The sequence below is a fragment of the Myotis myotis genome, unplaced genomic scaffold (genome assembly GCF_014108235.1).
Source record: "Myotis myotis isolate mMyoMyo1 unplaced genomic scaffold, mMyoMyo1.p scaffold_m19_p_3, whole genome shotgun sequence".
NCBI lineage: Eukaryota > Metazoa > Chordata > Mammalia > Chiroptera > Vespertilionidae > Myotis > Myotis myotis.
Window position 1 is genome coordinate 150,776,884 of NW_023416335.1, and position 25,176 is coordinate 150,802,059.

At 36.4% G+C, this 25,176-nt stretch overlaps 1 protein-coding gene across 3 annotated transcripts in view; it reads right to left on the reverse strand.

Annotated features, from left to right (window-relative positions):
* The window catches only part of MSRB3 (methionine sulfoxide reductase B3), a 186,955-nt gene that overhangs the window by 108,332 nt on the left and 53,447 nt on the right, over window positions 1-25,176 (reverse strand). For 2 of the 3 annotated variants that reach the window (XM_036297359.1, XM_036297357.1), the window contains exons 3-4: window positions 9,695-9,803; window positions 8,001-8,078 (exon numbers count right to left, since the gene is read on the reverse strand). In XM_036297359.1, coding sequence (XP_036153252.1) covers window positions 8,001-8,078; window positions 9,695-9,803 — 187 coding nt within the window. Of the gene's footprint in view, window positions 1-8,000; window positions 8,079-9,694; window positions 9,804-17,888; window positions 18,139-25,176 lie in introns of those variants that run through there. The other variant, XM_036297358.1, reaches the window with a different exon arrangement.

A 25,176-nucleotide genomic window follows, 5' to 3' on the forward strand; every position in this document is an offset into this window, starting at 1 on the left:
TACAGATACTTTTCCTGTAAATCTCTGTGTGCAGGGACAAGGCAGTAAGAGTCAATGGGATGAGAGAAGTCCATTTTATGTTCTCTTCAAAATAATATGAGATATTTAGATATAACAAAAGTTTAAGCCACTACTCAGAAATACAGTTCATTACAGAATGGTTTTATTGTACTGGAAAGCTTACTTTGTTAAAGGATTTAGAATGAGGTGAAGGGCAATTCAAATCTTTTAAACTCAAGTTAAATGCATTTTGTTAAAGATTAAGAAACATTTGCTGGAATTATGAGTAATTTCCAACTAGAGTTCCATAAAAAGAAACCTTGAAATTAAGTTCATATTTCTCTCCCTGGTAGAATTCCATAGTGACTGGGATGGTTTATACTAAATATCATAGGGATAGAGTTTAAAGGGGTTGAAAAATGGGATTTGAATGGAGTAAGAATAGAAAACTATCTCTCTTGCCTCACTCCACTCTCCCCTCCCTGCTTTTACATTTTCCCTTTGCCCTCCCAAACACACACATACACACACGTACACACACACACACACACACACACACACACACACACACACACACCATTATATCAGAAGGGGAAAAGATTATGTTGAAAGTCTCCTTTAGTGGTAAATGGAGTAACATACACTGAATAGCACAGTTGAGTAAATTGTGTGTGGCACTGAACTGGAATTTCTTCAGTGAAAGGGCTTATGTTCTTAAAGAGTTGAAAAACGGCTTAAATTTTCTAGTAGCCTAGAATAAAATTGCACAGGAGGCTCATGTGAAATGTAGCATGTGTGAATAGTTTTGCAGCAGCGTTCCATCTGAAATATAGCAACACAGCTGGCGCAGTGACTCATCACACTAATATATACTATTAACAGACAGTCTCTCTCTAATAAAGCCTGCACTTTCTCACATTATAAGGAATTTCTTAGGCTGTTGTGATAGTATGACATGTTCCTAAAACTTAGTCAGGCCACTTGAATTTAACATTTGTAGAATACCTACCATATACTATGAATTTTTCTGCATTTAGTTCTTACACCTGTTTGGTTTTATTTTCCCCATCTTATAGGTGATGAATCTGAGGTCACACATCTGGGCTAATATTCAACTGTTTCCACCAGTTGCTTTCAGCCTGTACATGGGTGTTCTGATTGTTTGATGAAAATTAAGATACAAAGAAAATTTAAGACAGGAGAAAAGACATTTAAGATAGCTCATGTCAGTTGGCCTCAATCTTCTCAGAAAAATAAAATTTTTTAAGTGGTAAAAATTTTAGCCCTGGCTAGTTTGGCTCAGTGGATAGAGCATCAGCCCATGGACTGAAGAGTCCTGGGTTTGATTCCAGTCAAGAGCACATTGGAGGCTTAATTCCTAGCCCTGGTCAGGGCACATGCAGGAGGCAACCAATCAATGTGTCTCTCTCACATCGATGTTTCTCTCTGTCTCCCTCCCTACCAGTCTCCCTAAAAATCAATGGAAAAATATTTTTAAGTGAGGATTAATAACAACAAAATAAGTGGTAAAAATTTGGAATACAGCTACTTGAGAAAATGTAATGGGAAAACAATAAGTGAAAATAAAAAAATTACCTTTAGTTTCAAAAACTAGAATCCTGCCCATGAATCCAGCTGCTGCCCTACCTCACAGATGTTAAAAGGCCTACAGCTTACTTAACATTGGTTCCTTCCTTCCTGTCAGGATCCCAAGGAGCTTCCCTAAGGATAACAAACAGCCGGAAGCTGAGTCCTTCTGGATCATCTGCCATGAGGGATCTGTTTACTTTTGGTTCAGCCCTTCCTATATTAGAATGGTCTTCAATTTTCCACTTAAGTACTATGACAAACTCAGATTTTTTAAGGAATTGAGTGTGTGTGTTCCATTTGTTCCCATTGTGCTGAGCAAAATAACCAGACTAGAATGAGCAAAGTAAAATATTAAAACTTTATTTTCCTAAGATTCTTTAGCTTTCATCTTTTCTAAAAGGCTGAGTGTTACTACATTATTCTATATCCATTTGTATACTGGCATGTGATCTTCACATGGTACTTATCCTCTCTCAGTTTCTTCATCTATAAAATGTGTTGTTGTGAAGATTAAAAGACTTAATGCAGCCAGCACCGGTTTGGCTCAGTGGATAGAGCGTCGGCCTGCGGACTGAGGGGTCCCAGGTTCGATTCCAGTCAAGGGCATGTACCTTGGTTGCAGGCACATCCCCAGTAGGGGGCGTTCAGGAGGCAGCTGATTGATGTTTCCCTCTCATCGATGTTTCTAACTCTCTATCCCTGTCCCTTCCTCTCTGTAAAAAATCAATAAAATATATTTTAAAAAAAAAAAAAGACTTAATGCATATAAAGCACTTAGAACCATGCCTAGCATCTGGTAAGTGCTATGTAAGTATTAGCTCTTGCATTATTATTTTTCTTACTAGAAGCCCAGTGCACAAAATTCGTGCACTTGGGGTGTCCCTCAGCCTGCCCTACACCCTCTCACAGTCAGGAGCCCCTGGGGGATGTCTGACTGATGGCTTAAGCTGGCAGTCGGACATCCTTAGCGATGCCATGGAGGCGGGAGAGGCTCCTGCCACTCCGCTGCACTCACCAGCCATGAGCCTGGCTTCTAGCTGAGCAGTGCTCCCCCTGTGGGAGCACACTGACCACCAGGGGTCAGCTCCCTGGTGGTCAGTGCACATCATAGTAACCGGTCATTCTGCCGTTTGGTCGATTTACATATTAACCTTTTATTATATAGAATTATTATTATCATCATCATTAGTGAACCTATTTAAATGAGTCATTAATTCAGTGCAGGTTTGGCAAGTAAGTGTATACAGAATAAAACTATCCTATGTGGTTCCTCAAAGTCTTAAAGTTATCAGGAGCTAATTACACATGAACAATATTGAATAATATTAAGGCTTATCAGCTAACAAAGAAAAAAGTTCCTATTGAGGCTGCTACACCCCTATTTGCTTCTCTTTTCACCCACAGAAATATGTCTTATACACTGTTATGGCTTACTTCCCATTTTCATCATGCTACTATCTTATTCAAAAATATCTCCACAATCTGTCTGACAATATTCTGACATACATCTGATCAAACAAATATTTAGTGATTATGATAAGCCAGGGAGTAGAGACAAGCATGGCTAAGACACGTCATTGCATTGTGGAGTTCACTTATTAGTGGGCAGACAGGCCCATAAACAGATAATTAAAACACAAAGTCATGTAATTACAACACAAAGTCAGAGAGTGGAAGGGAGGGAGCGCCTTGTATGCACAAAGGTGGAATGGCATACAAGGAACTATGAGATCAGGGATGAGGGACAACAAAGTCCACCCTGGAAGGCTCGGGTAGGGCTTCCTGGGGGAAAAGATGCCAAGACTTAAAATATTTCAAGTAAGAATTGAAATGCCTTCTTTGGTATCCTTCTTTGGCTTCCTTAATAGGTCCCCTTAAACACTCCAGCCATATCTCCCATTACTCCCCACATAACTCACCTCCTCACTCCTACTGGACAGTCTCCTAACTATTTCCTTTAAAAATCCACTTCTGATCCTATCTCCAATTCCTCTTCTCATATGGCATGCTCTATCAGGTGTCCCCTACCTGGGAAAAATGAAACCCTTCTCTCTGCCTGGTGAACTGTCTTCATGAAACCTGGCCCTGCTTTGATGCAATCACATGCCCTCCTGTGATATGTGAAAGCATTTCTTCAAACAGGCACATTTGGGTAGACACTAACATCTTTCCACATTTATAACTGTTTATGTGTTTTCTTACCACTCCAACAAAACTATAAGTACATTAAGGGGAAAAGAGTTCATAGATTGTTTCACAACACCTGGCAAAGTGTCAGCCAAAGCAAAATATAAGTGGTCATATATACTTTTTGAATTAAATTATTTCACCAGTGCCTTCTCTGGTTTATCTGATGTGCAATAAATTCATTTTATGACATTTTAGAAGTTCAAATAACCAGAGGAGAGAACATTCTTACTTCTGTCAGTTAATTTACTAACTGAAAGTCAGTAGTACTTTATAAGAAACAAACTAGCCTGGTAGAATTTGTGAATGTGAAGAAAATGTGAACCATGGAATAAATTACACATTAGGTTTAGAAGCAGTCTGTGAATAAGGTTCTTGTACTTGGAAAGCAGTAAGAAAGCAGTATATTGTTGAGTGGGAATGTATTTAGGGCAAAGTACGAAAATGAAATAAGAATAATTGAATGGCCTTTTTTATAAGGAAGTATTATATATATCAGTCAAGTAAATGAAGAGGATTATACAAATGTGTGAATGCACACGTGCATGCGCGCACACACACACACACACACACACACATGCAGTGAGTGTAAATAATGGTAATGGCAGTTGGGAAAATAACCTTTTCATATTGCTAATGATTAGGCATTTTCAAATTTAGCACTTTTCTTTCTTCTTTTTATTTCCTGTTTCTCTCCCACTGTTATTTCTCATATTGTACTGCTATTTAGTCTTTTCTGCCTAATTTTCTTCCTTCACTCCCTGCTAACAAAACTTCACATGTTTTCACACACACACCACTCAACTGTTTCCTACAATCTGTGTTCAAAGTACAAAACCAATTATCTAAAGAGGGTATCCAATAGTGATGCCATTGATTCACTGGACCAGTGATTTTCAACTGGTGTGCTGCAAGAATTTTTAAAACATGTAATACCTGACTATTTAGTCAGGGGCACTGACCTCTTTTCCCTTAGAATCTTCTATAATAATAAAAGCGTAGTATGCTAATTAAACCAGACATCCTTCCGGACAACCTTCCAGACAAAGCCAGGGCTGCGAGGGAAGCCCGGGTTCTGGATGCCAGAGGGAAGCTGGTGCCGGCAGCCAGGGGAAGGAAGGCCTACTCTTGCATGAATTTCATGCATCGGGCCTCTAGTGTCAAATAAGAAAATGACAATAGCCAACAATAATAGCCATCCAGTGTGAATGAATCAAAATTATACCTATTTTTTGTCAGATTATCAAAATATATAGTATTTTTTTGTTATGCCACAGAATTTTAGTAATTAGTTTATGTGTGCCAAAAACCAATGAAAAAGGTTGACAATTGCTGCCCTAGAGGTTAGATTTCCAGAAAATTCCAGAAGGCAGATTTCTGGAAAGTTGCATTATCGTGACACTACAGTGACTTCTCTGCAATTTAGTGAGCTGCAGCCATGCCCTCTCCAACAGGCCAGATCTCAGCCTCAGGGAGAGGGAGATAAGAGGTGGGGCTTGCAGGGAAAACTTTTTCTTGGGCTGTATATCAGTCCTAGGATAGTCCTTCTAATTGCTATTTCTGTATTCCTTAAAATTTCTATTTACTTCTAGTTTACTAGACAATCCCTCATTATCACAATCCTCTGTTATAGGTAATAATTCCTTATATCAAATCTTCCTGTTCAGATTACTGTGTGGTTTCTGTATCCAGACTGGAGCTGATTGATACATACTTCCTCTTATACTTTAGAGTAACAACTAAAATATCTTATAAATTTTAAACAATTGAAAAAGATGAATTTTCTGGTGTTCTATATATAAACTACATGCTTAAAATATTCTTCTCAAGACCTTAGAGCTGCCCAGCAGGTGTCACTCTGTGGTTAGGCATCAATCTATGAACGAGGAGGTCACAGTTCAATTCCCGGTCAGGGCACATGCCCAGGTTATGGGCTCGATCCCCAGTAGGGGGAATGCAGGAGTCAGGTGATCAATGATTCTCTCTCATCATTGATGTTTCTATCTCTCTCTCCTCCCTTCCTCTCTGAAATCAATAAAAATATATTTAAAAAATCAAAATCTTAAAGCTATATATAATGAAGAGAGAAGGCCACAATATAACCTAATTTGCTACGGCAGTTCTATCTGTTATATCTACCAACCAAATCAGGCTTATTATCTGTTCCAAGAAAAGACTTTCATTTTTTTCTACCTTAATAAGTATATAAATATGCTGATACATGTTCTCACGACAACCATCCCACTTAAGTACTAGTAGACTAGTAGGAAATGGACAGACAGACAACAGAATGAGAGATAAAAGGGCAAACAAGCAGGCGGGCAGACTGAGCCTTGCCAATGAAATAATATGTCAATAATTTTTTACCAGTTCAATATTTTTTTCCTTGCTTTCATGGGCTCCTCCTTCAGAATTAATGCTGTTGTTTTGCTTTATGCCTTAGAGATTACCCTGGGACAATAAATCATAGTACGAGACCTTTTGTGAAGTGGGAGAAGGCTGATTATGATCAAGGAGATAGTAAGGAAGAAGTGGCCAACCAGAGACTGTCTCAGACACATCAGTTTCAGGAGAGTGTCCATACAGAAGCTGAGGACCAGAAAATTGGTTCCCTCAAAACTGTCCATGCCCTGTGGTCCCTGGAAAGTTCTCTAGTAGGAAGATAGTAACACTAAATCAATAAACTACCATTCTACAGCAGAGGCGAAACGCAGGGGTATTTCCCCCCTAAAATGGACAGGAAACCAAATAAGGACAATTTTTTAAAAGTAGAATAACAATATGAAACCATATTCCATAAAAACTTAGAAAATCAAAGCTTTCCTTCCAAGAAGGCTAAAGGAAACAGAGGCACTAGCCCATCAAATGTGAAACTTCCTGACCCCCGCTAGTACCTATGTTTGGATAAGGGTCTTCCTTTTCGTTTTTGTGACTCAAAATTTCACATGGGTTAAATCCTTCATTCACAGTGGTTCTGCTTTTTATTTAAAACAGTAAGTTTTCCTCAGATTCATTACTTTATTGAATCACATGATTAAACAAGAGGTGGAGAATCGTAAACAAAAAGCAAAGGGGATGTGGCTAAATTTTTACCTTTTAGGATATTAACAAGTTTAACATGGCTCAGCAACTATCTTAAGTGTTATATCAACTATTATGACACACACTAGAGGTGTTGAAATACAAGGACGTATGTTTTCTGAGAGAAAATGGGTGGCAATTTGAAGGGCTGGGTTTTTAACATGAAGAATAAATACTTAAGAAATCAGAACAGATTCTCAACCAACACTAATGTGCAAAAAGGTTTATACAAGCTAAGAAGGGTTTGAAACTTTAAAAAAAAAATTTTCAAAGAAACGACTGTTTCCTGTTATTTCTAAAAAAAAATGTAAATATTAGTGCTTTAAAAGGGAAACATTTATTGAGAGATATGTTTTACATACTACACATATTAAATTATTGTTTGTTCATTTCCCCTAAGAAATTTGTAATTGTTTTGAATACATGACATTTACTCTCAATTAAGGTTTCTGCCTTTTTATTCCCCCAAATCAACATCCCACAGGAAGCATGGGGCTTCTAGGATTTTTTCCTCCTAGATAAATACATTTTTGGTAAGAATTTTCCTTTCTTGAATAAAATTCATAATCTCCAGAATACACTGTCTGAATTAACTTTTTTGTGGAAAAGTCTATACACTGCCTATTTTATAGTAAACTATTGAGATCTTTAAAATAAAGATTTTGGACCAACGCAAAAACTGTTAAACTCATGTCATGCAATTTGCTTATATATGTACAAGTATCTGTTATAATTCCCATATTACTTTAAATACAGGTATTGCCCTTCACTGAAGAAATATGAATAATCAATTTGGTGGATATTATTCTACCTGAAGGATACACATGAAGAACTTTCATTATGGTCCAATAAGTAAATGTAGGGCCATTACTTGATAGAAAAATTCAATAAATAGAGAAATATTTTTATACTCACAAAAATCTTTTATAGCTCTGCTAAGCACCATGTTTACTACAATGAACAAGCTAATGTTGGATGTTTGAAAAATACAAATGATGCAAAATCAACAATTACTTTTATTTTGTGGGAGGGAAACAGAAATATGAAAATCTAGTAATGTAAAGACTCTAATATGAACAAGCACTAACTAGTTTGTTGCCATCTGTGATGTGTCCATAGCCAAAGGTTTGTAACATACTTACTTGAACAATGGAGTTCCACAGACAACACATTTATATATTCCAGGATCTTTGTGATGAGTATATTCTCCTTCGAAGGCACTGATAAACAACAAACAGAGCATTTAAAAAATTAAATAAAGTTAGCATTATTTCTTACAGAATGTATTTACTTAAAATATATTTCTCTAATAAATCTTTCAAGGGCTTTTTGTCCTATAATGAGAACAGACCAAACATATGGAAATCTGAACATTACTAATATATTTCAAATCTATATAATAAAATGTGCATATAACTACTCCAAACTAGTCCAGGTTAAATAAAAAAATTAAGCCATGTAGTTACGTAATGCTTAGGGGGGAAAAATCCTATTAAAAAAAAGCCTAGTTCAGATTTGCAGAAAAAAAGAGACAACATTATTACATAAGATTTCTGCTACTCTGTAGTGTCCAAGAGTGTACACCAGAAAATGCAGAAGGATCCAAAGACTTCAAGTGGAAGGAGTCTTGTTTTTTGGTTTGAAAAGGAATATTGCAGCTTTAAGGGAATATTTTTCTAAGTTAACAATCTTAAAGGCTAGGAGGTCATTCAGCTAATACAAATCAGCTGTGCTAGCCCAACAAAAAGTCTATGTGCTCTGCAGCTTGTTTTTATTATCCTTTCACCCTCTTTATGAGGTCCAATTTTTTTATAAACAGAATTTTTAAGAATGACCTAATCTCTAGTTGTTTGTGTGCATTAAATCATTTTGCTAGTCATGTACACAACAGCACGGGTAGAAGTCCTCCTGGGCTAGGACTGAAGTCCGCCGCTCGCTCATTGTGTAGTGAAGGTGGACTTTGTCAGGGATTCAACACTTGGTAAATTCAGTAAACAATATCCACTGTGGCAGGAAGAGAGTGTTGCCTATTAACAAGAACCCCATGTGTGGTAAAGAGCTCTTTCAGCTCATGAATGAAAACAAGAAGTTACATAATTAATAAATTTGGATCAGAGGTAAGTTACGGCCTTATGCCAAGCTCCATGGTATAAATTAGACAACAAAATGGTTGGATCTTGGCAAGTTACCTTTGAGCTGGAATCAGCTGAGAGAGACTTTATTCACTAAAAAGAGTCTTGGAAGTGAACAAACTCTTTTTTCAGGACTTAGGGCGAACTTCCAAGGACCAAAGCCATGTGAGGGCAGTTATTGAAAATTTTTGACATTCCAACCACAAATGAGCCAATAAATACTTTCTCCACATGTGCTTCAAAAAGAAATTGGAGTGGGGTAGAAAGGAACTAAATTATGCTACCTTCTTTTTGCAGCCAAAACGTCTATACTTACAATGGCCACCTTCAAAATTTCAGCATCCTGGCATAGCGCCATGTCCCTCATGGTTTTGCTTACTGTGATGTCTTCCCAAAAAATGTACCTAAATCGCTATTACTTCCACACATTTTGTAGTAAACTAAAAACAGGCCCTTAATAAAAGCCTTGTGACTTTACATAAGATAGAGTGTTCATTAAATGGGGGAAAGAATAAATAAAACTTAGTCTTAACCTAAACAATACCATTTTCAAACCTTTCCAAGGATCCTAATTTGTAGTCTTTAGCAAATAAGTGTGGAATCCTTTAAATGTCAAGGAAGAGGATTCAAAGGCAGAAGTGGGTGGAGGGGAATGAAAAAAAACTAGCTTTCGCTTAGTGGCTTTTTCTTACATTTCACCTTACCTTTCGGTCCCTTTCTCCTGAGTGACATGATACTGCAGGGGTGTCAGCCGCTTCCTCAGTTCCTGCTGGGAAAAGACCACCTTACAGTTCTTTCTATCCCTACATGACCCTGGAAAGAGAAAGGATAAAGAGGAGGAGGCTTTTTAGCTTGAATCCTAAATAATTGCTTTGGCTGGCCGCCACAGCACAGCTTCTGCAGTCACTTGTCAATGACCAGATCAGTCCCTAACGCACAAATTTACCTGAACTACAGCTGATTATTTCTCTCCATTAAACAACAAAAAGAGTTTCTCAAGATTCAGGTGGTTGCACTGGAGCACTGACAAGGTGCTGTATCAACTGCGAGCACATGACAGTAAAAACTCACTGAACACTCACAAGATGGGAGCGCATCCTTTCTGCCTCCCAATACCGTGAAATTCTTTTTTTCAAATAGAAAATTTTAGAAGTATAATTCTATTTACACTGTATGTATAAGATGATGGGCATATTATTACACAATAATTATCTATTCAATAATGTTGGGTTTTATAGTACAGAGCAGCTTCATCATTCAATTTACATTCTAGGTGATTTAAATACCATCTTATTTTTTTAAAAAAAAAAAAAAAAACAACCAAAAACCTAAAAATATATTTTTCATGGCTAGGAATTGTTTTCTGTGATTCTGTTAGATACTTCACTAGATTCTATAGAGTTCTCAAAAACAAATGTCTTTTTAAAGACTGTATCTTACCATGTTAAACAGGCAGCAAGAAACTTTTCATAGACCCCAGGAGAAGACATTTTACACTAATGCAGACTCAAGAAGTTCCAAAGAGAGGGTGATAAAAATAGGGAAGAGGAAGGCCAAAGAGAAGAGGAATCGTGAATGCGATTTTATTTAGAGACCTACATTTTCTTTTTGCAAAGTATATCTAGGAACACGTCACTGATTAAGTGTATTTGAAGGGTGAAATAATTTTAATGTGATTCTAATAACAATGGCAGCTTTTATTTTAACCCATACAGACTGCAGTAAAATGTTCAGACAACACCTGTTTTTGTATGTAGTATTTTATTTTACCTGCACAAACGAGTGAAAAGAAATATAACTCCAGGACAAGGCAACCTTCCCGGCTGCAGTAAAAGTGCTTTTCTTTGCCATCCATCACAGGGGGAAGGAGGCTCACAGATGGCCCTACCTGCAAACATTTCTTGTCATGTTCTGAAACTACTAAAAGAAGGCTTGCTTCGTTTCCTGAATATTAAGCTCAACGTCTTTTGAAATATAAAGACATATGATTTAGGTGTAGAAATGCTTTATACTTCTTTTACTTTTAAGGCACCTAATGTTCACAGTATGTGAGTTCCTTGATATTAAACTAGGAGAAAACTAACCAGTTACCCTGATGGTGGGATGGAAGGAAGATATCGGCTTCCAGACTCAGGGCCACCAAGGCAGAGGGGCTGGTTCTCTAGGAGAAAATACTGAGGCAGGAAAAGAGCAAACCAGGGGCAAAGGGAAAGGTGCACCTTGGAGCAGGCCAGGGGGTTGTCAAACAGCGCCTTGCCTGACCTTACACATAGCGCATTGGCCCTGCCCTGGCCTGGCGAGATCCTTAGGAAAAGCTGGCCTATCCTTAATGGCAAGATGGTCTCTCCTCTCACTGGGCGCACCCCATGTTACACGAGGCTTTATCCAAACACCTACTTCTTACACTGTTAATACGTTCCAAGGAGGAGATAGAAATGTTTCCCTGAGAAATGTTTGTCCTGTCAGAACAGACCTCTCCACAGCTTGAATGCAGAACTGCTCTTTCTTAAATTAAATAAGCAATTGACTGTGATAGGCCCCTTTCTTTCAATTCACTATAGACTTCTTAGACGTTATCTTTTTGTTTTTATTCCTTTGTTTTCTGTAAGGGTTATATCTTTGTTGATTTTGTTCCCAAAAATCATTAATTGCAAATTTAACACAACAAAATATCCTGTTTGAAATTATTCTTCCCAATGGCATGGATAGTTAAAATCTGTACAATTAAACAATTCTGTCCAAAATATTTTTGCTAATATATGTTCATTCATACAAAAAGACCAATTGTGTTCCCAAAGTTGAGAGAACTAAGCTACCCATCTGTATGTCATTTAGTACAAGAGAAGCAACTGCAGGTTTAAATTACATGGTATTGGATTGCAATTTCCTAACATTGGATGCTTTTCTGCTTTTTTACCTTGAGTCATTTACTAAGGAGTGTTCATAAAAAGTAGCTTAAAGCACAGATGCTTGCAAATCATTTAGGCAAAGATGTTTCTCTCTTTTTCATTCCCCTCTCTCAAAAATCTCTCTTTTCTGAAGAAAAAGAATAAAACTGTTGGTCAGTATTGACGAACCATGTCAAGTATTTGTAGGAGAAAAGGTAAAATTGAAAACATCTGATTGAAGCAAATAATACAAACATAAAAGCTTTACTGGTGAATGAAGGGTATTGAAGAGACTTTAGCTCATAGATTAGAAATTACTTTTGATCTAAACATTGTTAAAAACAGATTATTTCCCACCATGAGCCATCTCATTAACTGCGCTGCACAGACCCGCCGTAAAGGCGAGCTTTGAAAGAGTGCTGCTGTACCTTTTGTAAGTCTCCGTCTTATTGGGGAGGGGGATAGAGATTTCATTCCAGCTCTCTTTGTTTGTCTTTCAAGAACCACTAAAGCAGTATTCACACAAATTTTGTAGGAATGTGCCCTATGTCATAGCCTACAAATTATTTGGTTTTGGTGCCCTTAAAGGTCATCTTCCAAATTAGCAAAATTTTCCTACATCCTGGCTTTTCAACCTTAAATATAAATATTGTTTCCTAACTGTAAGTGAGGTTTGTTCTTTAAGAAAGGCTAGTGCTTATTTAAAGTTGTCAACCTGGTACATTTTTATTCTTTGGTCATACTATGTTCTCAAAATAATTAGGCTGTGAAAGTGTACCTAATAGCAAAAGGAAGTATATGTCAACTAGAAACAACTATTGTGATTTTATATGAAACAACTCAATGAATAGTTAGCCAGATTTTAATAAATTTCTTGTCACATGGTTTAACAATAAAATACTTCCAGGACAACTGAAAGCTATACTATTACATTAGTTCTTTAGCATCACAACCAAAGATTGGCATATACAGGTCAGAGCAAAAGTAGGTTTACAGTTGTGAGCACATGAAACAGAGTTTATTCTTGTAGTATTTTATTTGTTATTGTTATTTCCCATACATACAACTGTAAACCTACTTTTGTCCCACCCTGTATAAACAAAGAAAAGCTTCGCTTTTGTCTCTGATTTCCTTCTTCCTATCCGACTCACTTTCCTAAAGTCATGTGGTGCCACTGTCAATTTTGAAGAAATAATTTCATTTTGAAATTCTAGAATAATTCATTTGATGGTTTCCCTTTACTATCTTCACTTAGGTACTATAATTTTCTTATTACACAGGGTAATTTAACATTAGTATTATGTGACATCTGCTCAATGACCTCTAAATTGGCTTAGAAGTATGTTATGAAAAGATTTTTCCCTTTATTTAAATGTTTAATAGAGTACTTTGAAGGTAGAAGTGTGTGTGTATACATGTAACACAAAGTATATTTGAGGGGGCAATACTGCCACTTTGATATCTAATCACAATACCATTCTCTACAGAGTAACTTCGGTATAGATAAGATCCATCATGGACCCAAACCAAGGGCATTTATTTACTGAAATATGCCCAAAGCCTCTTTTTATATTAAGGCTTGTTCCATGTTGTTGCCTCAGAGGCAATATTGTCTTGAAGCTCCAATGGGAAACCTTTGCTCTAAGGAGTAATCAACTTAGAGCAAGAGTCCATGTTTTGGCTAGGCCTGCTTCCCAGTCATGTGACCGTAGCAAGGCAGTCTCTGACTTTGTACTACCACCCTCATAGGTCTGCTCTAAGGAGCACAGAACCACTTAGTAAACTCTGAACAAATGCAACATTACATTATCTTTCTGATTATAGTAAATCCTGCAGTGAAAACTGTATTTTAAAAGGGAGCCAGGTCCTCAGTGGATAGAGCGTCGGCCTGCGGACTGAAGGGTCCCAGGTTCGATTCCGGTCGGGGGCATGTGCCTGGGTTGCGGGCGCATCCCCAGTGGGAGATGTGCGGGAGGCGGCTGATCGGTGTTTCTCTCTCATCGATGTTTCTAGCTCTCTGTCTCTCTCCCTTCCTCTCTGTAAAAAATCAATAAAATATATTTAAAAAAAAAAAAAAAAAGGGAGCCAGGTCAGGTATTTCAGTGTGCTGCAATAATTTACTGGTAATTAGTTTTCTATACTAATTCCCTCAGAACAGTATTTTGCTCAAGTTATCATTAAAAATGTTTAAAATAGGAATTGAGCCCTAACCAGTTTGGCTCAGTGGATAGAGCGTCAGCCTGCGGACTCAAGGGTCCCAGGTTCGATTCTGGTCAAGGGCATGTACCTTGGTTGCGGGCACATCCCCAGTAGGGAGTGTGCAGGAGGCAGCTGATCGATGTTTCTCTCTCATCGATGTTTCTAACTCTCTATCCCTCTCCCTTCCTCTCTGTAAAAAATCAATAAAATACACATTTTTTAAAATGTTTAAAATAGGAATTGAAAGAAAATAACTGAAACTTAGTACCTACTATGTGCCAGGCACATTTCTAGGCACTTTTACATGAACACATTTAATCCTCTCAGTGATTCTGGGAGACAGATGGCATGCCTATTTTACAGACACAGAAACTGAGGTTCAGAGGTTTAACATAACTTACTAAAGACAAAAAGCAAATAGTACGTATATCTGCTCACGCCCAGGGCTGTCTAACTGCAAAACCCATGGTCACTGTATTTTCTGTGGGGAAAAAATATGTTGCAACTTACTTCTTTAATTATGCAGTAACTTTCAGCTTAAAAACTATCACTGACAACTTAAGATAATAAGGAAGAAAAGTTATAATCACCACCGTACATCCAGAAAAAATAAATACATTTGTCTATTAGCTAACGTCTGTTTTCTGTGTTCATTCCTTCAGCACAGGGTCAGTGACAAGGTTCAAACGGGATTCTCACAAAGTCTATAAAATGTTGAAAGGCTTTTTAACTTCCTGTTAAGAAGTAAATCAGATCTGTTACCTCAATCTTAAAGCACTTTAAAGTCATAAATCTTATATTTCAGTGTGAAAAATCAAAACAAAACCTAAAGATCCCATAACTTTAATTTTGCTTCTAGGATCAGAAAAAAATGAAACTATTAAATATTTTCCAAAGATAATAAGTGAATAGTAGATAATAAAACTATCTTGTTTTGAGTTTACTAGATTAAAACAGTAAAATTCATGTTGAAATATCTTGCTACTATATTTTAAAATAATATACTTTCATTTTAACAAATAAATTTCAGTAGGTTATTAATTTGTCAGATTGGGAATCTGAACAAAATTTTATCCCATCAATGCAGTGTTAGAAATTTCTAAATAAGTGGGCATTTATAAAGCCATATCTAGTCCATTTTTGAGGTATCATGTAAAATAATATTCATAAAGGCTTTTTAAAAGTGCAAAGCACACTTTTAAAGAGAGAAAAGCTCTATGCTTGTAGAAGCATAACCAGTCCTTCTGATTTTTTTCTCAGTGTAGACCTATGTAGGGAAAACACTCCTAAGATTAACATACAATCTAAAATGTCATGACACTTGCTTACTGTGCTTAGGTTTCCATGAAACTAGGGTTGCAGGGCTTACTTTGAAGACCATTGATCCAACATTTTTTCTTACTTTTTTTTTTTTTAGTTATAAAAACGTTGAGTGTCTACGGAATTCCAGGCAATGTACTAAGTAAAATATACTCATTCATTCATTCATTCATTATTTATTGAGCACCTACTATATGATGGCATTATTCTAAGTACTTAGGATATACCCGTGAACAAAATTAAGATCCTACTTTCATAAAGCTTCCACAGAGGCAGCAGGAGTAAAAGTAGACAGCAACACATAATGAAAAATAAGTAAATTATATAGCCAGTTAGAAGGTGGGTGATAAGTATATGAAGGGGAAAAGCAAAACTAAGTAGAGCACAGAGGACTGGGAGTGCTAAAAGTAAGAGCTGTGATCTTAAATAGAGTGGTCGAGGTAGGTCTCACTGAGAAGGTGGCATTTGAGCAAAGCCTGAAGCAAGAGAGGAAGTTGGCTGTGCTGATATCTGAAGGAAGTGCTTTCTGAACACACATCAGAAAAGGCCAATGCAAGGATCAATATGCCAAGTTCATACTCCAGTGGTAGAGACAGGTAACTGCAATACCAGTGCTAAAACCTGAATATCTACACTAATAAAATACAATCATGTAAATTGACCATACCTTCGCTACACCTTAAGCCACGCCCACCAGCCAATCAGAATGAATATATGCAAATTAACCCAACCAAGATGGCGGCCAGCAGCCACGGAGCTGGAGCAAGCAGGAGGCTTGATTGCCCCAATGATGGAGGAAGTGAAGCTTCCCGCCTGCTGCTGCGGGCTCTGAGCTCCACTCAAAGCAACAAAATTTCAATTATAGAAGATAAATAAACCCCAGATACCTGCTTTCAATGGGCCGTGGCCACGGAGCTGGAGCCTTGGGTTGCCCCTGGCGATGGAAGAAGCCAAGCTTCCCTCCTGCCCACCGTGGCCGGCTCTGAGCTCCACTCCAGGCTACAAAGTTTCAAATATAGAAGGTAAATAAATCCCAGAATAAAAAAGAAAAGAAAAAAAGGAGAGGCTGGGAACTTCTGTCGCCGGGGGGGCTTGGCCAGCCTAAAACAGCCCTCAGCCCCTCACCCAGACTGGCAAGGCACCCCAGTGGGGACCCCCACCCTGATCTGGGACACCATTCAGGGCAAACCAGCCGGCCCCAACCCGTGCACCAGGCCTCTATCCAATATAGTAAAAGGGTAATGTGAAAATTGACCCTAACAGCAGAATGACTGGGAATGACTGGTCACTATGACACACACTGACCACCAGGGGCCAGACGCTCAATGCAGGAGCTGCCCCCTGGTGGTCAGTGCGCTCCCACAGGGGGATCTCTGCTCAGCCACAAGCCAGGCTGACGGCTGCCAGTATAGTGGTGGTGGTGGGAGCCTCTTCCACCTCCTCAGCAGGGCTAAGGATGTCCAACTGCAGCTTAGGCCTGCTCCCCACTGGCAAGTAGACATCCCCCAAGGGCTCCCAGGCTGCCAGAGGGATGTCTGACTGCCAGCTTAGCCCCAATCCCCCGGGGAGCAGACCTAAGCCAGCAGGTGGTCATTCCCCGAGGGGTCCCAGACTACGAGAAGGCACAGGCCGGGCTGAGGGACCCCCCGAGTGCACAAATTTTTGTGCACCAGGCCTCTAGTGAATAAATAATTGACTATTTAAATATGCAAAGAACACGTGTTTACACCAGGAAATTTACAATTACATATCTTACTACAGTGTCTCAGATTACCTTTTTACTTCCAAGAGAAATCTCAGTGAATATCCTTTCAGCAAAGTGCTATACTCAAAATAGCCCTCAGAGAGTATCTGTCCAGCTAAACTTTGAACAGAAGCCAGAGTGCAAGCTCTGCTAGTCTACTCCCTTTCACTCTAGAATCTAGATCAGCCGTGGGCAAACTACGGCCCGTGGGCCGGATCCAGCCCGTTTGAAATGAATAAAACTATTGGAAAAAAAGACTGTACCCTTTTATGTAATGATGTTTACTTTGAATTTATATTAGTTCACACAAACACTCCATCCATGCTTTTGTTCCGGCCCTCCGGTCCAGTTTAAGAACCCATTGTGGCCCTCGAGTCAAAAAGTTTGCCCACCCCTGAATCGTTCCCAATCTGGAGTCATGTGTAAGAAGATACTCAATAGATGTTTTACGTGTTGAACTTTTTAAAAATACGTTTTTATTGATTTTCAGAGAGAGAGGAAGGGAGAGGAATAGAGAGATAGAAAAATCGATGAGAAACATCATCGATTGGCTGCCTCCTGCACGTCCCCTGCTGGAGATTGAGCCCACAACCCTGGCATGTGCCCTGACCAGGAATCAAACTGAACCGGTAACCTCCTCTTGGTTCCTGAGTCGACGGTCAACTGCTGAGTCACACCTGCTGGGCTATGTGTTGAATTTTTGATGGGCCTAAAGAGCAAAATCCTTTGGCCAAACAATGCACTCACCCTTCTGAACTACTTCAATAACTCTCCCCTTCAGAGTAATCTTGAAGGTGATGGCAGGAACATGTATAACTGAAGAAAGCATAAAATTAGTACCTAAACTTAGCTTCCACTTTTTTAAAACATTCTTAATTTTCACCTACAGATTCAGTTTAGTTTCATCTGTCCTCCAAGTTCAAAAAATAACACAAAGAAAATAAAACTCCAAGTCTTAGGCATCAGAAAACTACTTTTTTTTTTTACGGTAAAGATTTTTCTTTTCTATATGTGAGAAAAATCATATCTTTGCCATAGTAATAATCATAGTTAATGCCTTTTTGCTGTTTTTCTATTATTTCACCTAAAACAGTTGTATGGATGTTTCAGTAATATTCCACTGATGCATGTATAGAGTTCTAATTAATATCAATGGACATTATAAGCATATCAAAGCAACCCACCATCTTAAACTTCTTGAATTAAACAAGATCCTATGTTTTCGTGGTGCATAGCTGAATGACAGCATTGGTCTTCTGGTTTCCATACTGAAGGTTTGAACAGATAAACTGAGAAATATTTTCAAGCAAGTTTTCCTTCTAAGTAAATAACCTGATAAATTCACCCCTATTCTGTTCACTCCTTTCATCTGTAGACCCTCAGTATTCGTGTATTTACTCTGCAAGATACTATTTATACAGGCTAATGTAGCATTTGAAATTATCCTCAAATGTCTTTGGTTATTTCTGTTTTATTCTCCCGGGTTATTAATTCTTTGAAGATATAAACTGTTGAGCCTAATATTAACTAATACTTTCTACAACTATTTATTGGACATTGACAATGAATCAAGATCTGTGATGAGCACTGAAAAGTTGAAAAAACAAGCCAAGGTTCTTGCCCTAGGAGAGTACATACTCTAGCAGGAAGAAAAGAAACAACCAATACAATGTGCAGTCTTATAGCAAAAGTATTTGCAAAATTTTATGTAGACAGAGTTAGCAAAGAAGACATTAACACTCTTAAAGTAGTGCCCGCCTAGACTGACTCTGTCTGGTTATAATTGGGATATAGAATACTCAATTTGCAGAAACAGCATCTATAGGGTCAGAGGGCCAGAGGAAATTCAAACAGGGAACAAAATTCCATCCAGACAAGCTGAGAGATGGAGTGTGATCAGATGTGTAGTGTCGAGGTGGGAAGTACCTTATCCTAATGAAAGGAATGCAGTGTCTTTCATGTAAGTGGCATCTATCAGCTAACTTAACAAAGCAAAAAACAAACCAGGATAAAATGTATATTCAGATTTGTTAGAGGAGAAATTGGGGAGGTGATAAATAAGGCAGTTTTAAAATTAAGGGGTAAATGTGCAAACATTTTCTCTCTATAAATCAATGGGAGTAATTATATTTCCCATAACATCTAAAGCCTATTAATGACTCAAAATTCTACCCCGTAATAGGAGGTTCTCCTTTGTGAGGCGGCATGATTTTCTTGAGAGGAGACAATGGAAAGCTTTGCTGCTACGTTCATCCTGATGAAACATTCACCTGAATGACTCTTTAAGATAGAAACCACATTTTACATTTCTTTTACTTGTGTGCAACAAATTTTTAATTTTTTAATTCATGTGCAGTAGTCATTCTATCAGCATCCTTTAAGTATCAAAAAGAACTAAAGAGTGCATGTCAACTATTTGAAACATAATGCCAATACCAAGAGCAAAGGTTTTTATATTACAGAAAGCCTAGAGTTTAGGAAAATATTTAAAACATGTCTTGATCCAAAAAAAACATTTTCTGTCTTGCAAGGCATTTGAGTAAAAAGAGAATTTTTAAAGGCACTTCCATCATCAAATGACAGTAGTGGAAGAGAAAGTCATTTAACTCGAAGTCTATCTGATTGCATGTGAAACGTCTGACAAAGTTGGAGTTCCCTGTTTTTAATTTTTTTTTTCCAGTATGGGTCTTCACTAGAACATCATAGCCCATACAGGAAAAAAAATTAAAAACAGACAGGCTCATTTCCATTCTACATTTCACATGCAATCAAAAAGACTTGCAAAAAATAGCCTTCTTTCCCATTCTCCCCTGCCCCCTTGGGAACACAGACTGCAAGGGAGATGAGAGGTAACCACCCACAGAAAGGAAGGAAAGGAGTCCTCTCTTAGATTATTATGCAGAATTTTATTTAAATATAACATAAGTATTCATTAGGAAAAAAATAAAATTTATATTGTCTAAGAGCTCAACTTTGTAAATTTCTAAAATTACACTGTTGCCAAATCAAATTTAAAATCTGAATTAATTAAGCACAATGAGCAAAAAACAAGTCTGCAATTGCTATTGAAAAAAGCAGCTAAATCTGAGTCCCTACATTCCAGAAAAATCTGGTAGATTCTAGAGAGAAAAAAAGGTCAAGAATTTTATCACCCAGATAATTAAAGAATTATTCAATATCTCCTTGCAGGACAGTGCACAAACTAATATATATTTTTGCCATCTTTGCATGCCCAGCATCTCATAATGTGCCTGGGCAAGAGGAAGCACTAAACAAATATAAGTTGTATTTAAACATTTATTCAACTCTTCATTTTAATTATTGCTATTTAAATTTTCTTCTGGAAAGATATTTTCTAAATAATGTCTTTGCCTTTTGTTTCTTAGAAGTTAGTTTAAAAACTACAACAACAGTATTTGCTTAATAAATCAGTAAAATTATAAAAAGAATGATGGATTAAATTTTTTTCTTTTACTACTCTGAATCTTTTATTAACTCTCTAGAGTTCCACATTCAAATCTTTTATGTCTAAAATTCCATTAACTCTGTGGATTTAAGACTATGAGATTACCTAATCTAGCATTCCCCAAAATGAATACTGGCTCTGAAAATAAATGCTAAGGTGTTCCTCCTAGGGGGAGGGAAAGGAGAGAAAGTTTCCATAGTCAAACCAGATTAGGGAAATCTTGCTTACATGGGCTTCTTAATGAAGACCTCTTATGCTGATGTGTAGTATGAAAAATGTGGTATTTTGATGCACCATTATTTTATGCTCCATTAGAAAAGTAAAAAAAAAAAAAAAAAAAAGAGTTGCCAATCAAACTATGACACAATGCTTTCTTATCACAATTTTTAAAGATACATCCTGGTCACCAAGATGATAAAATATAAAATGTAAGATGAACATCTTAGAATTTATAAAATCTGGCAACATGCAGAGTATCTCAGTTTGATAATGGGGTCTGATTTACAGGGTATTCGTAGAACTAAGTTTTTTTTTTTTTTAATAAGAGTTTGAGCCAAACTGACATTATATGCTGGGGAGCAAGATCTCAAATGCTTCAAATCCCATATGAGGAAATCAAGGCCCAAAGAAGTTACTTGACATGGTCACACACCTGGTTAATGAGAGCCAGGTTCTCTGGTCTGCAGCTTTCCTCTTTTAAGTTATTCATTCATTACATTTCTCTCTTGAACCCATGCTTTGTTGTGCTTTAACATGCCAATCTTTTACTAACCAATGTGCCCACATTCCATTCCCACCCCCATGCTGCCATCCCCCACCCTACCACCTCCTGCTAATTACATCTACACATTCCTTCAATATCCTTCAGAAGAACTGTTGTTGTTTCAAATCCTATCCAACACGCCATTTTGCCACTCTGGCAGAAGGAAGCACAATGCTTCTCAATTCTTCTACTCCCTCCCTCCACAGCACAGCAAAAGAGGAAGTGTTTATATAGATTCATAAAACCATCAAGGATATAACTTCCTTCATCCTATATATAACAAAACTTGGACTTAAAGTAGCCATCTTTCTCACCAGGATATAGATTCCTTAAAAACAGAGATCACATTATTTACAATATGACATTATTTTGATACATATGATGATGCTATTTATTCACAACCATTGATTCATTCAACAAATATTTCCTGAACATCTATTAGGTAACAAACACAATTCTAGCTACTGAGATGGAACAGTAAGCTAAATAGACCCCAAATAAACAGTCTGCCTTTCTGGAGCTCCCTTTGCAGCAACCAAGGGTTTCCCTGTCTTAGGAAAAGACTTTGGCTGATCAAACCAAACACCTTTCCCAGACTTATTTAATATGCCCCCCGAATTTTAAAATGTTTTTCTAGTTATTCCTCCTTACAGCCAGAGACAAAAGTTGCACAAAATAGATTTCTAGGAAACATCAGATAATGTTGACACCTGATGCTAATATATAATTGAGAAAATTTTAACAAGTATGTTTAATAAGATGAAGAATAGGAATAAAAAATTAAACGGGCTGGTGGTAAAAACAAACCACTAAATGCAAATTAAGCTTTACAATCAGTTTCTTCACCAATACTAAAAATATAATGGCAAGCTCTGAAACTTATGATGTTATCTCTGAAACTTATGATGTTATCTAAAATTTGCACAAGATATATTAAAATATTAATCAAAATGGAATATAACATGAAGAGCTTTATCATTCTATGAGCTAACATGCATTTCTGCAACAAAACCAAATCTTAAAACCTACAGCTACAGAATTTTGCATTTCCTTTGTTTGCTTAAAATTCAAATAATCTAATTCTTTAAATTAGCATTCCTTTCTTTGCAATTATGTGGCTGAACATATTAAATATATAGTGTTGAAGCACATACTTATCATAGTAGTTATTGCGTAAATTTAAATTCTATAAAGGTATACCTCTTACAAACCACCTAAATAACTGACACCTTTGTCATTTCATGGTATATTTTCTATAACATGCATTTTATGTGACTAATACTAGTGCAAAAACCTAAATATTTTAGAAAAGGAGAAAAATAGGGATTTGAAATAAATGAGATGGGGATTTTAAATTTTCAAATAAATGGTTGCTTTTAAATGCAAAGGCACAAAAAGTAGAGACAATTTGCAATTGCATCTCAGTAAAATTTATTTAAAGCATTTTAAATTAAAATGTATCTAGCAAAAGCAGCCATGAGAAATGAAATCTCTAAATAAAATGTTTAGGATGAAGCTATAAACTATAAAACACTGATAATGAAAATTTATCAAGAAATTAGCCTTTCTATTAGTAAGTCTTTGTGAATTGTCGTTCATGCCTCATTCCTTCATTAAACACGTGTTTGTTGAGAGCCAAAGGTGGCTCAGTCTCATTTTAATAAATCCTTCTATAATCTGTTAGGTAATATTATTGTGAACATGTGTTTAGATAAATAAACATCTAATAACTCTACCTGTATAATTCTCCACAACCCATATTGTCTAGATAATTTAAGCCTGTAAAATTATCATCTGTTTTTAGAACTCATATGTTTTATATTCTTTCCAATCATTATTAATTAGTGAATTTCTCAAACAAAACTAAAATTTGTTTTAGTTTTTGTACATGCCCATTTTACCTCTGTTGCTACTAGATTTTGCTATATATTTTATAATTAATATATAATATTAAAATTTATTTCATATTTAACAAAATATTGACAAAACACATTTAACAACAATATGCCCAACACCTTATTCATACAGATGCAGTGTTCTATAAATATTTAGCCTTATGCACAAATAGTTTTTAAAACACATGTAGTAATTAGATGCTGTATAGCAACTTTTACACATTAACTAAAATGTTATATCATAGAGCTACTAAAACAGTTTGTTTTAGAAAAATATAGCTACACCAGAGTACTTATTGATCAATATTTTAAATATAAACTTTCTTGGTTTCCAAAAATATTTTAATTCATGCAAAAAACAGTTCATGCTAACAGTCAACACGTTAAGCTAATAACATTTTCAAGATTCTATAAAAATTCAAAACATAGCAAAACAAAATGTGAAATTTTCTTTAATTCTTGGGTGGTCTGCTGAAGAAAATTTAGCTGCATATAAAACTATAAATTATTGTTAAATCAGCTATTTGGATGCAAAATACATTAATCTATGAAAACTTGTTTTACTTCATAAAAAGTCTACACATGAAAGACAATTTCAATGAGATGTTCAAGCATAAGGAAGTTGGAATCCTATTGAAAATGGAAAAAGGTTTTGTATTCCACAAATAGTTTGAATATATGATAAGCAGGAAAATTTGTGGTTTATAAATCCATATGTTCTTAACTGTTTATTCTTTACATACTTTTGTTTAAGTTGTCACAATGTACCTATGTGCTGTGTAGCCTTATATGCTGTGAAAGAATGTAAATCTAGTGCCATCTACTGGAAAAAGTGGATACTATTCAATCAATTATTTGCAAATTATTTTGTGAATTATGTGAGTTGAAATTTGTATGTCTATTTTTGAAGAACTATTTGTCTTTTTTTAAAAAAATTACTCTTAAGTGCAATCAAATGAGTTAGGTAAGATGAACATGTGGGAATGGTGAAAATGCAGAAGAGAGGGCATTAATCTAAACAGGTGGGAGAGAATTCCATTGGATATATCAATAGAGAAATCAGAAATACTGTATTCTGACCAATTTTTATATTGGTTTCGTGTGTATCTTTTAGAACACAGGTTTTAAACCCTGGGTCAAATTGGCTCTCTTAAGAGTTCAGAATATCTAACAAAAACCCTTGAAATTATATGAAAAATAGTGTGTAGGTACACATATGTATTTTCTGGATGAGGAGAGTCAGAACTTTATCAAATAAACATGAAGATGGTTTATCTTTTCATGACCTAAAAAGGGTTTAAAAAACTAAAATAGGAAGCCAATTATTCAGTAGGTATAGAGCACACTGGTGACTTCAATTTTTCTAAAAATGGTAAATATAACATCAGATACCATCAATGAACTACTGCCAGCTCAAACTACAATAATAAGTAAGTACTTATTTATGGATGTTGTTTTGGTATATATCTCTTTACATGCATTTCTTCTTTACAAATGAAGAATTTAGAGCACAGCAAACAATATTAGTTTGTTCCAGATAAAAGTGCTCAAAAAAGCCAGAATTCTTAATTCTTATTCTAAGTACACTATGTACTTATTCCCTTCCTCAAACAGTTTATTTACCACCAAAACTCAAACTGAGAGAAAAAGTAAAAGCAAGTCTGGATAATATACACTGAATCTGTGTTGTTATTTGCTTAGCTACAATGCATACCTAAGATATCCACCATAAGTGAGAAAAGAGAAACTGTTTTTCACTCAAAAGGCAACCAAACTATCAGCTTTACTTTTAATTTTTCCATATAAAAGAGTCTCAAATAAATTTGTATCTGCATTATAGCTGTCACTTCATCTCCATGCAGACTTTCCAAAAGTTTATTCATTCATTTAACAAATATTTATTAAGTGCCA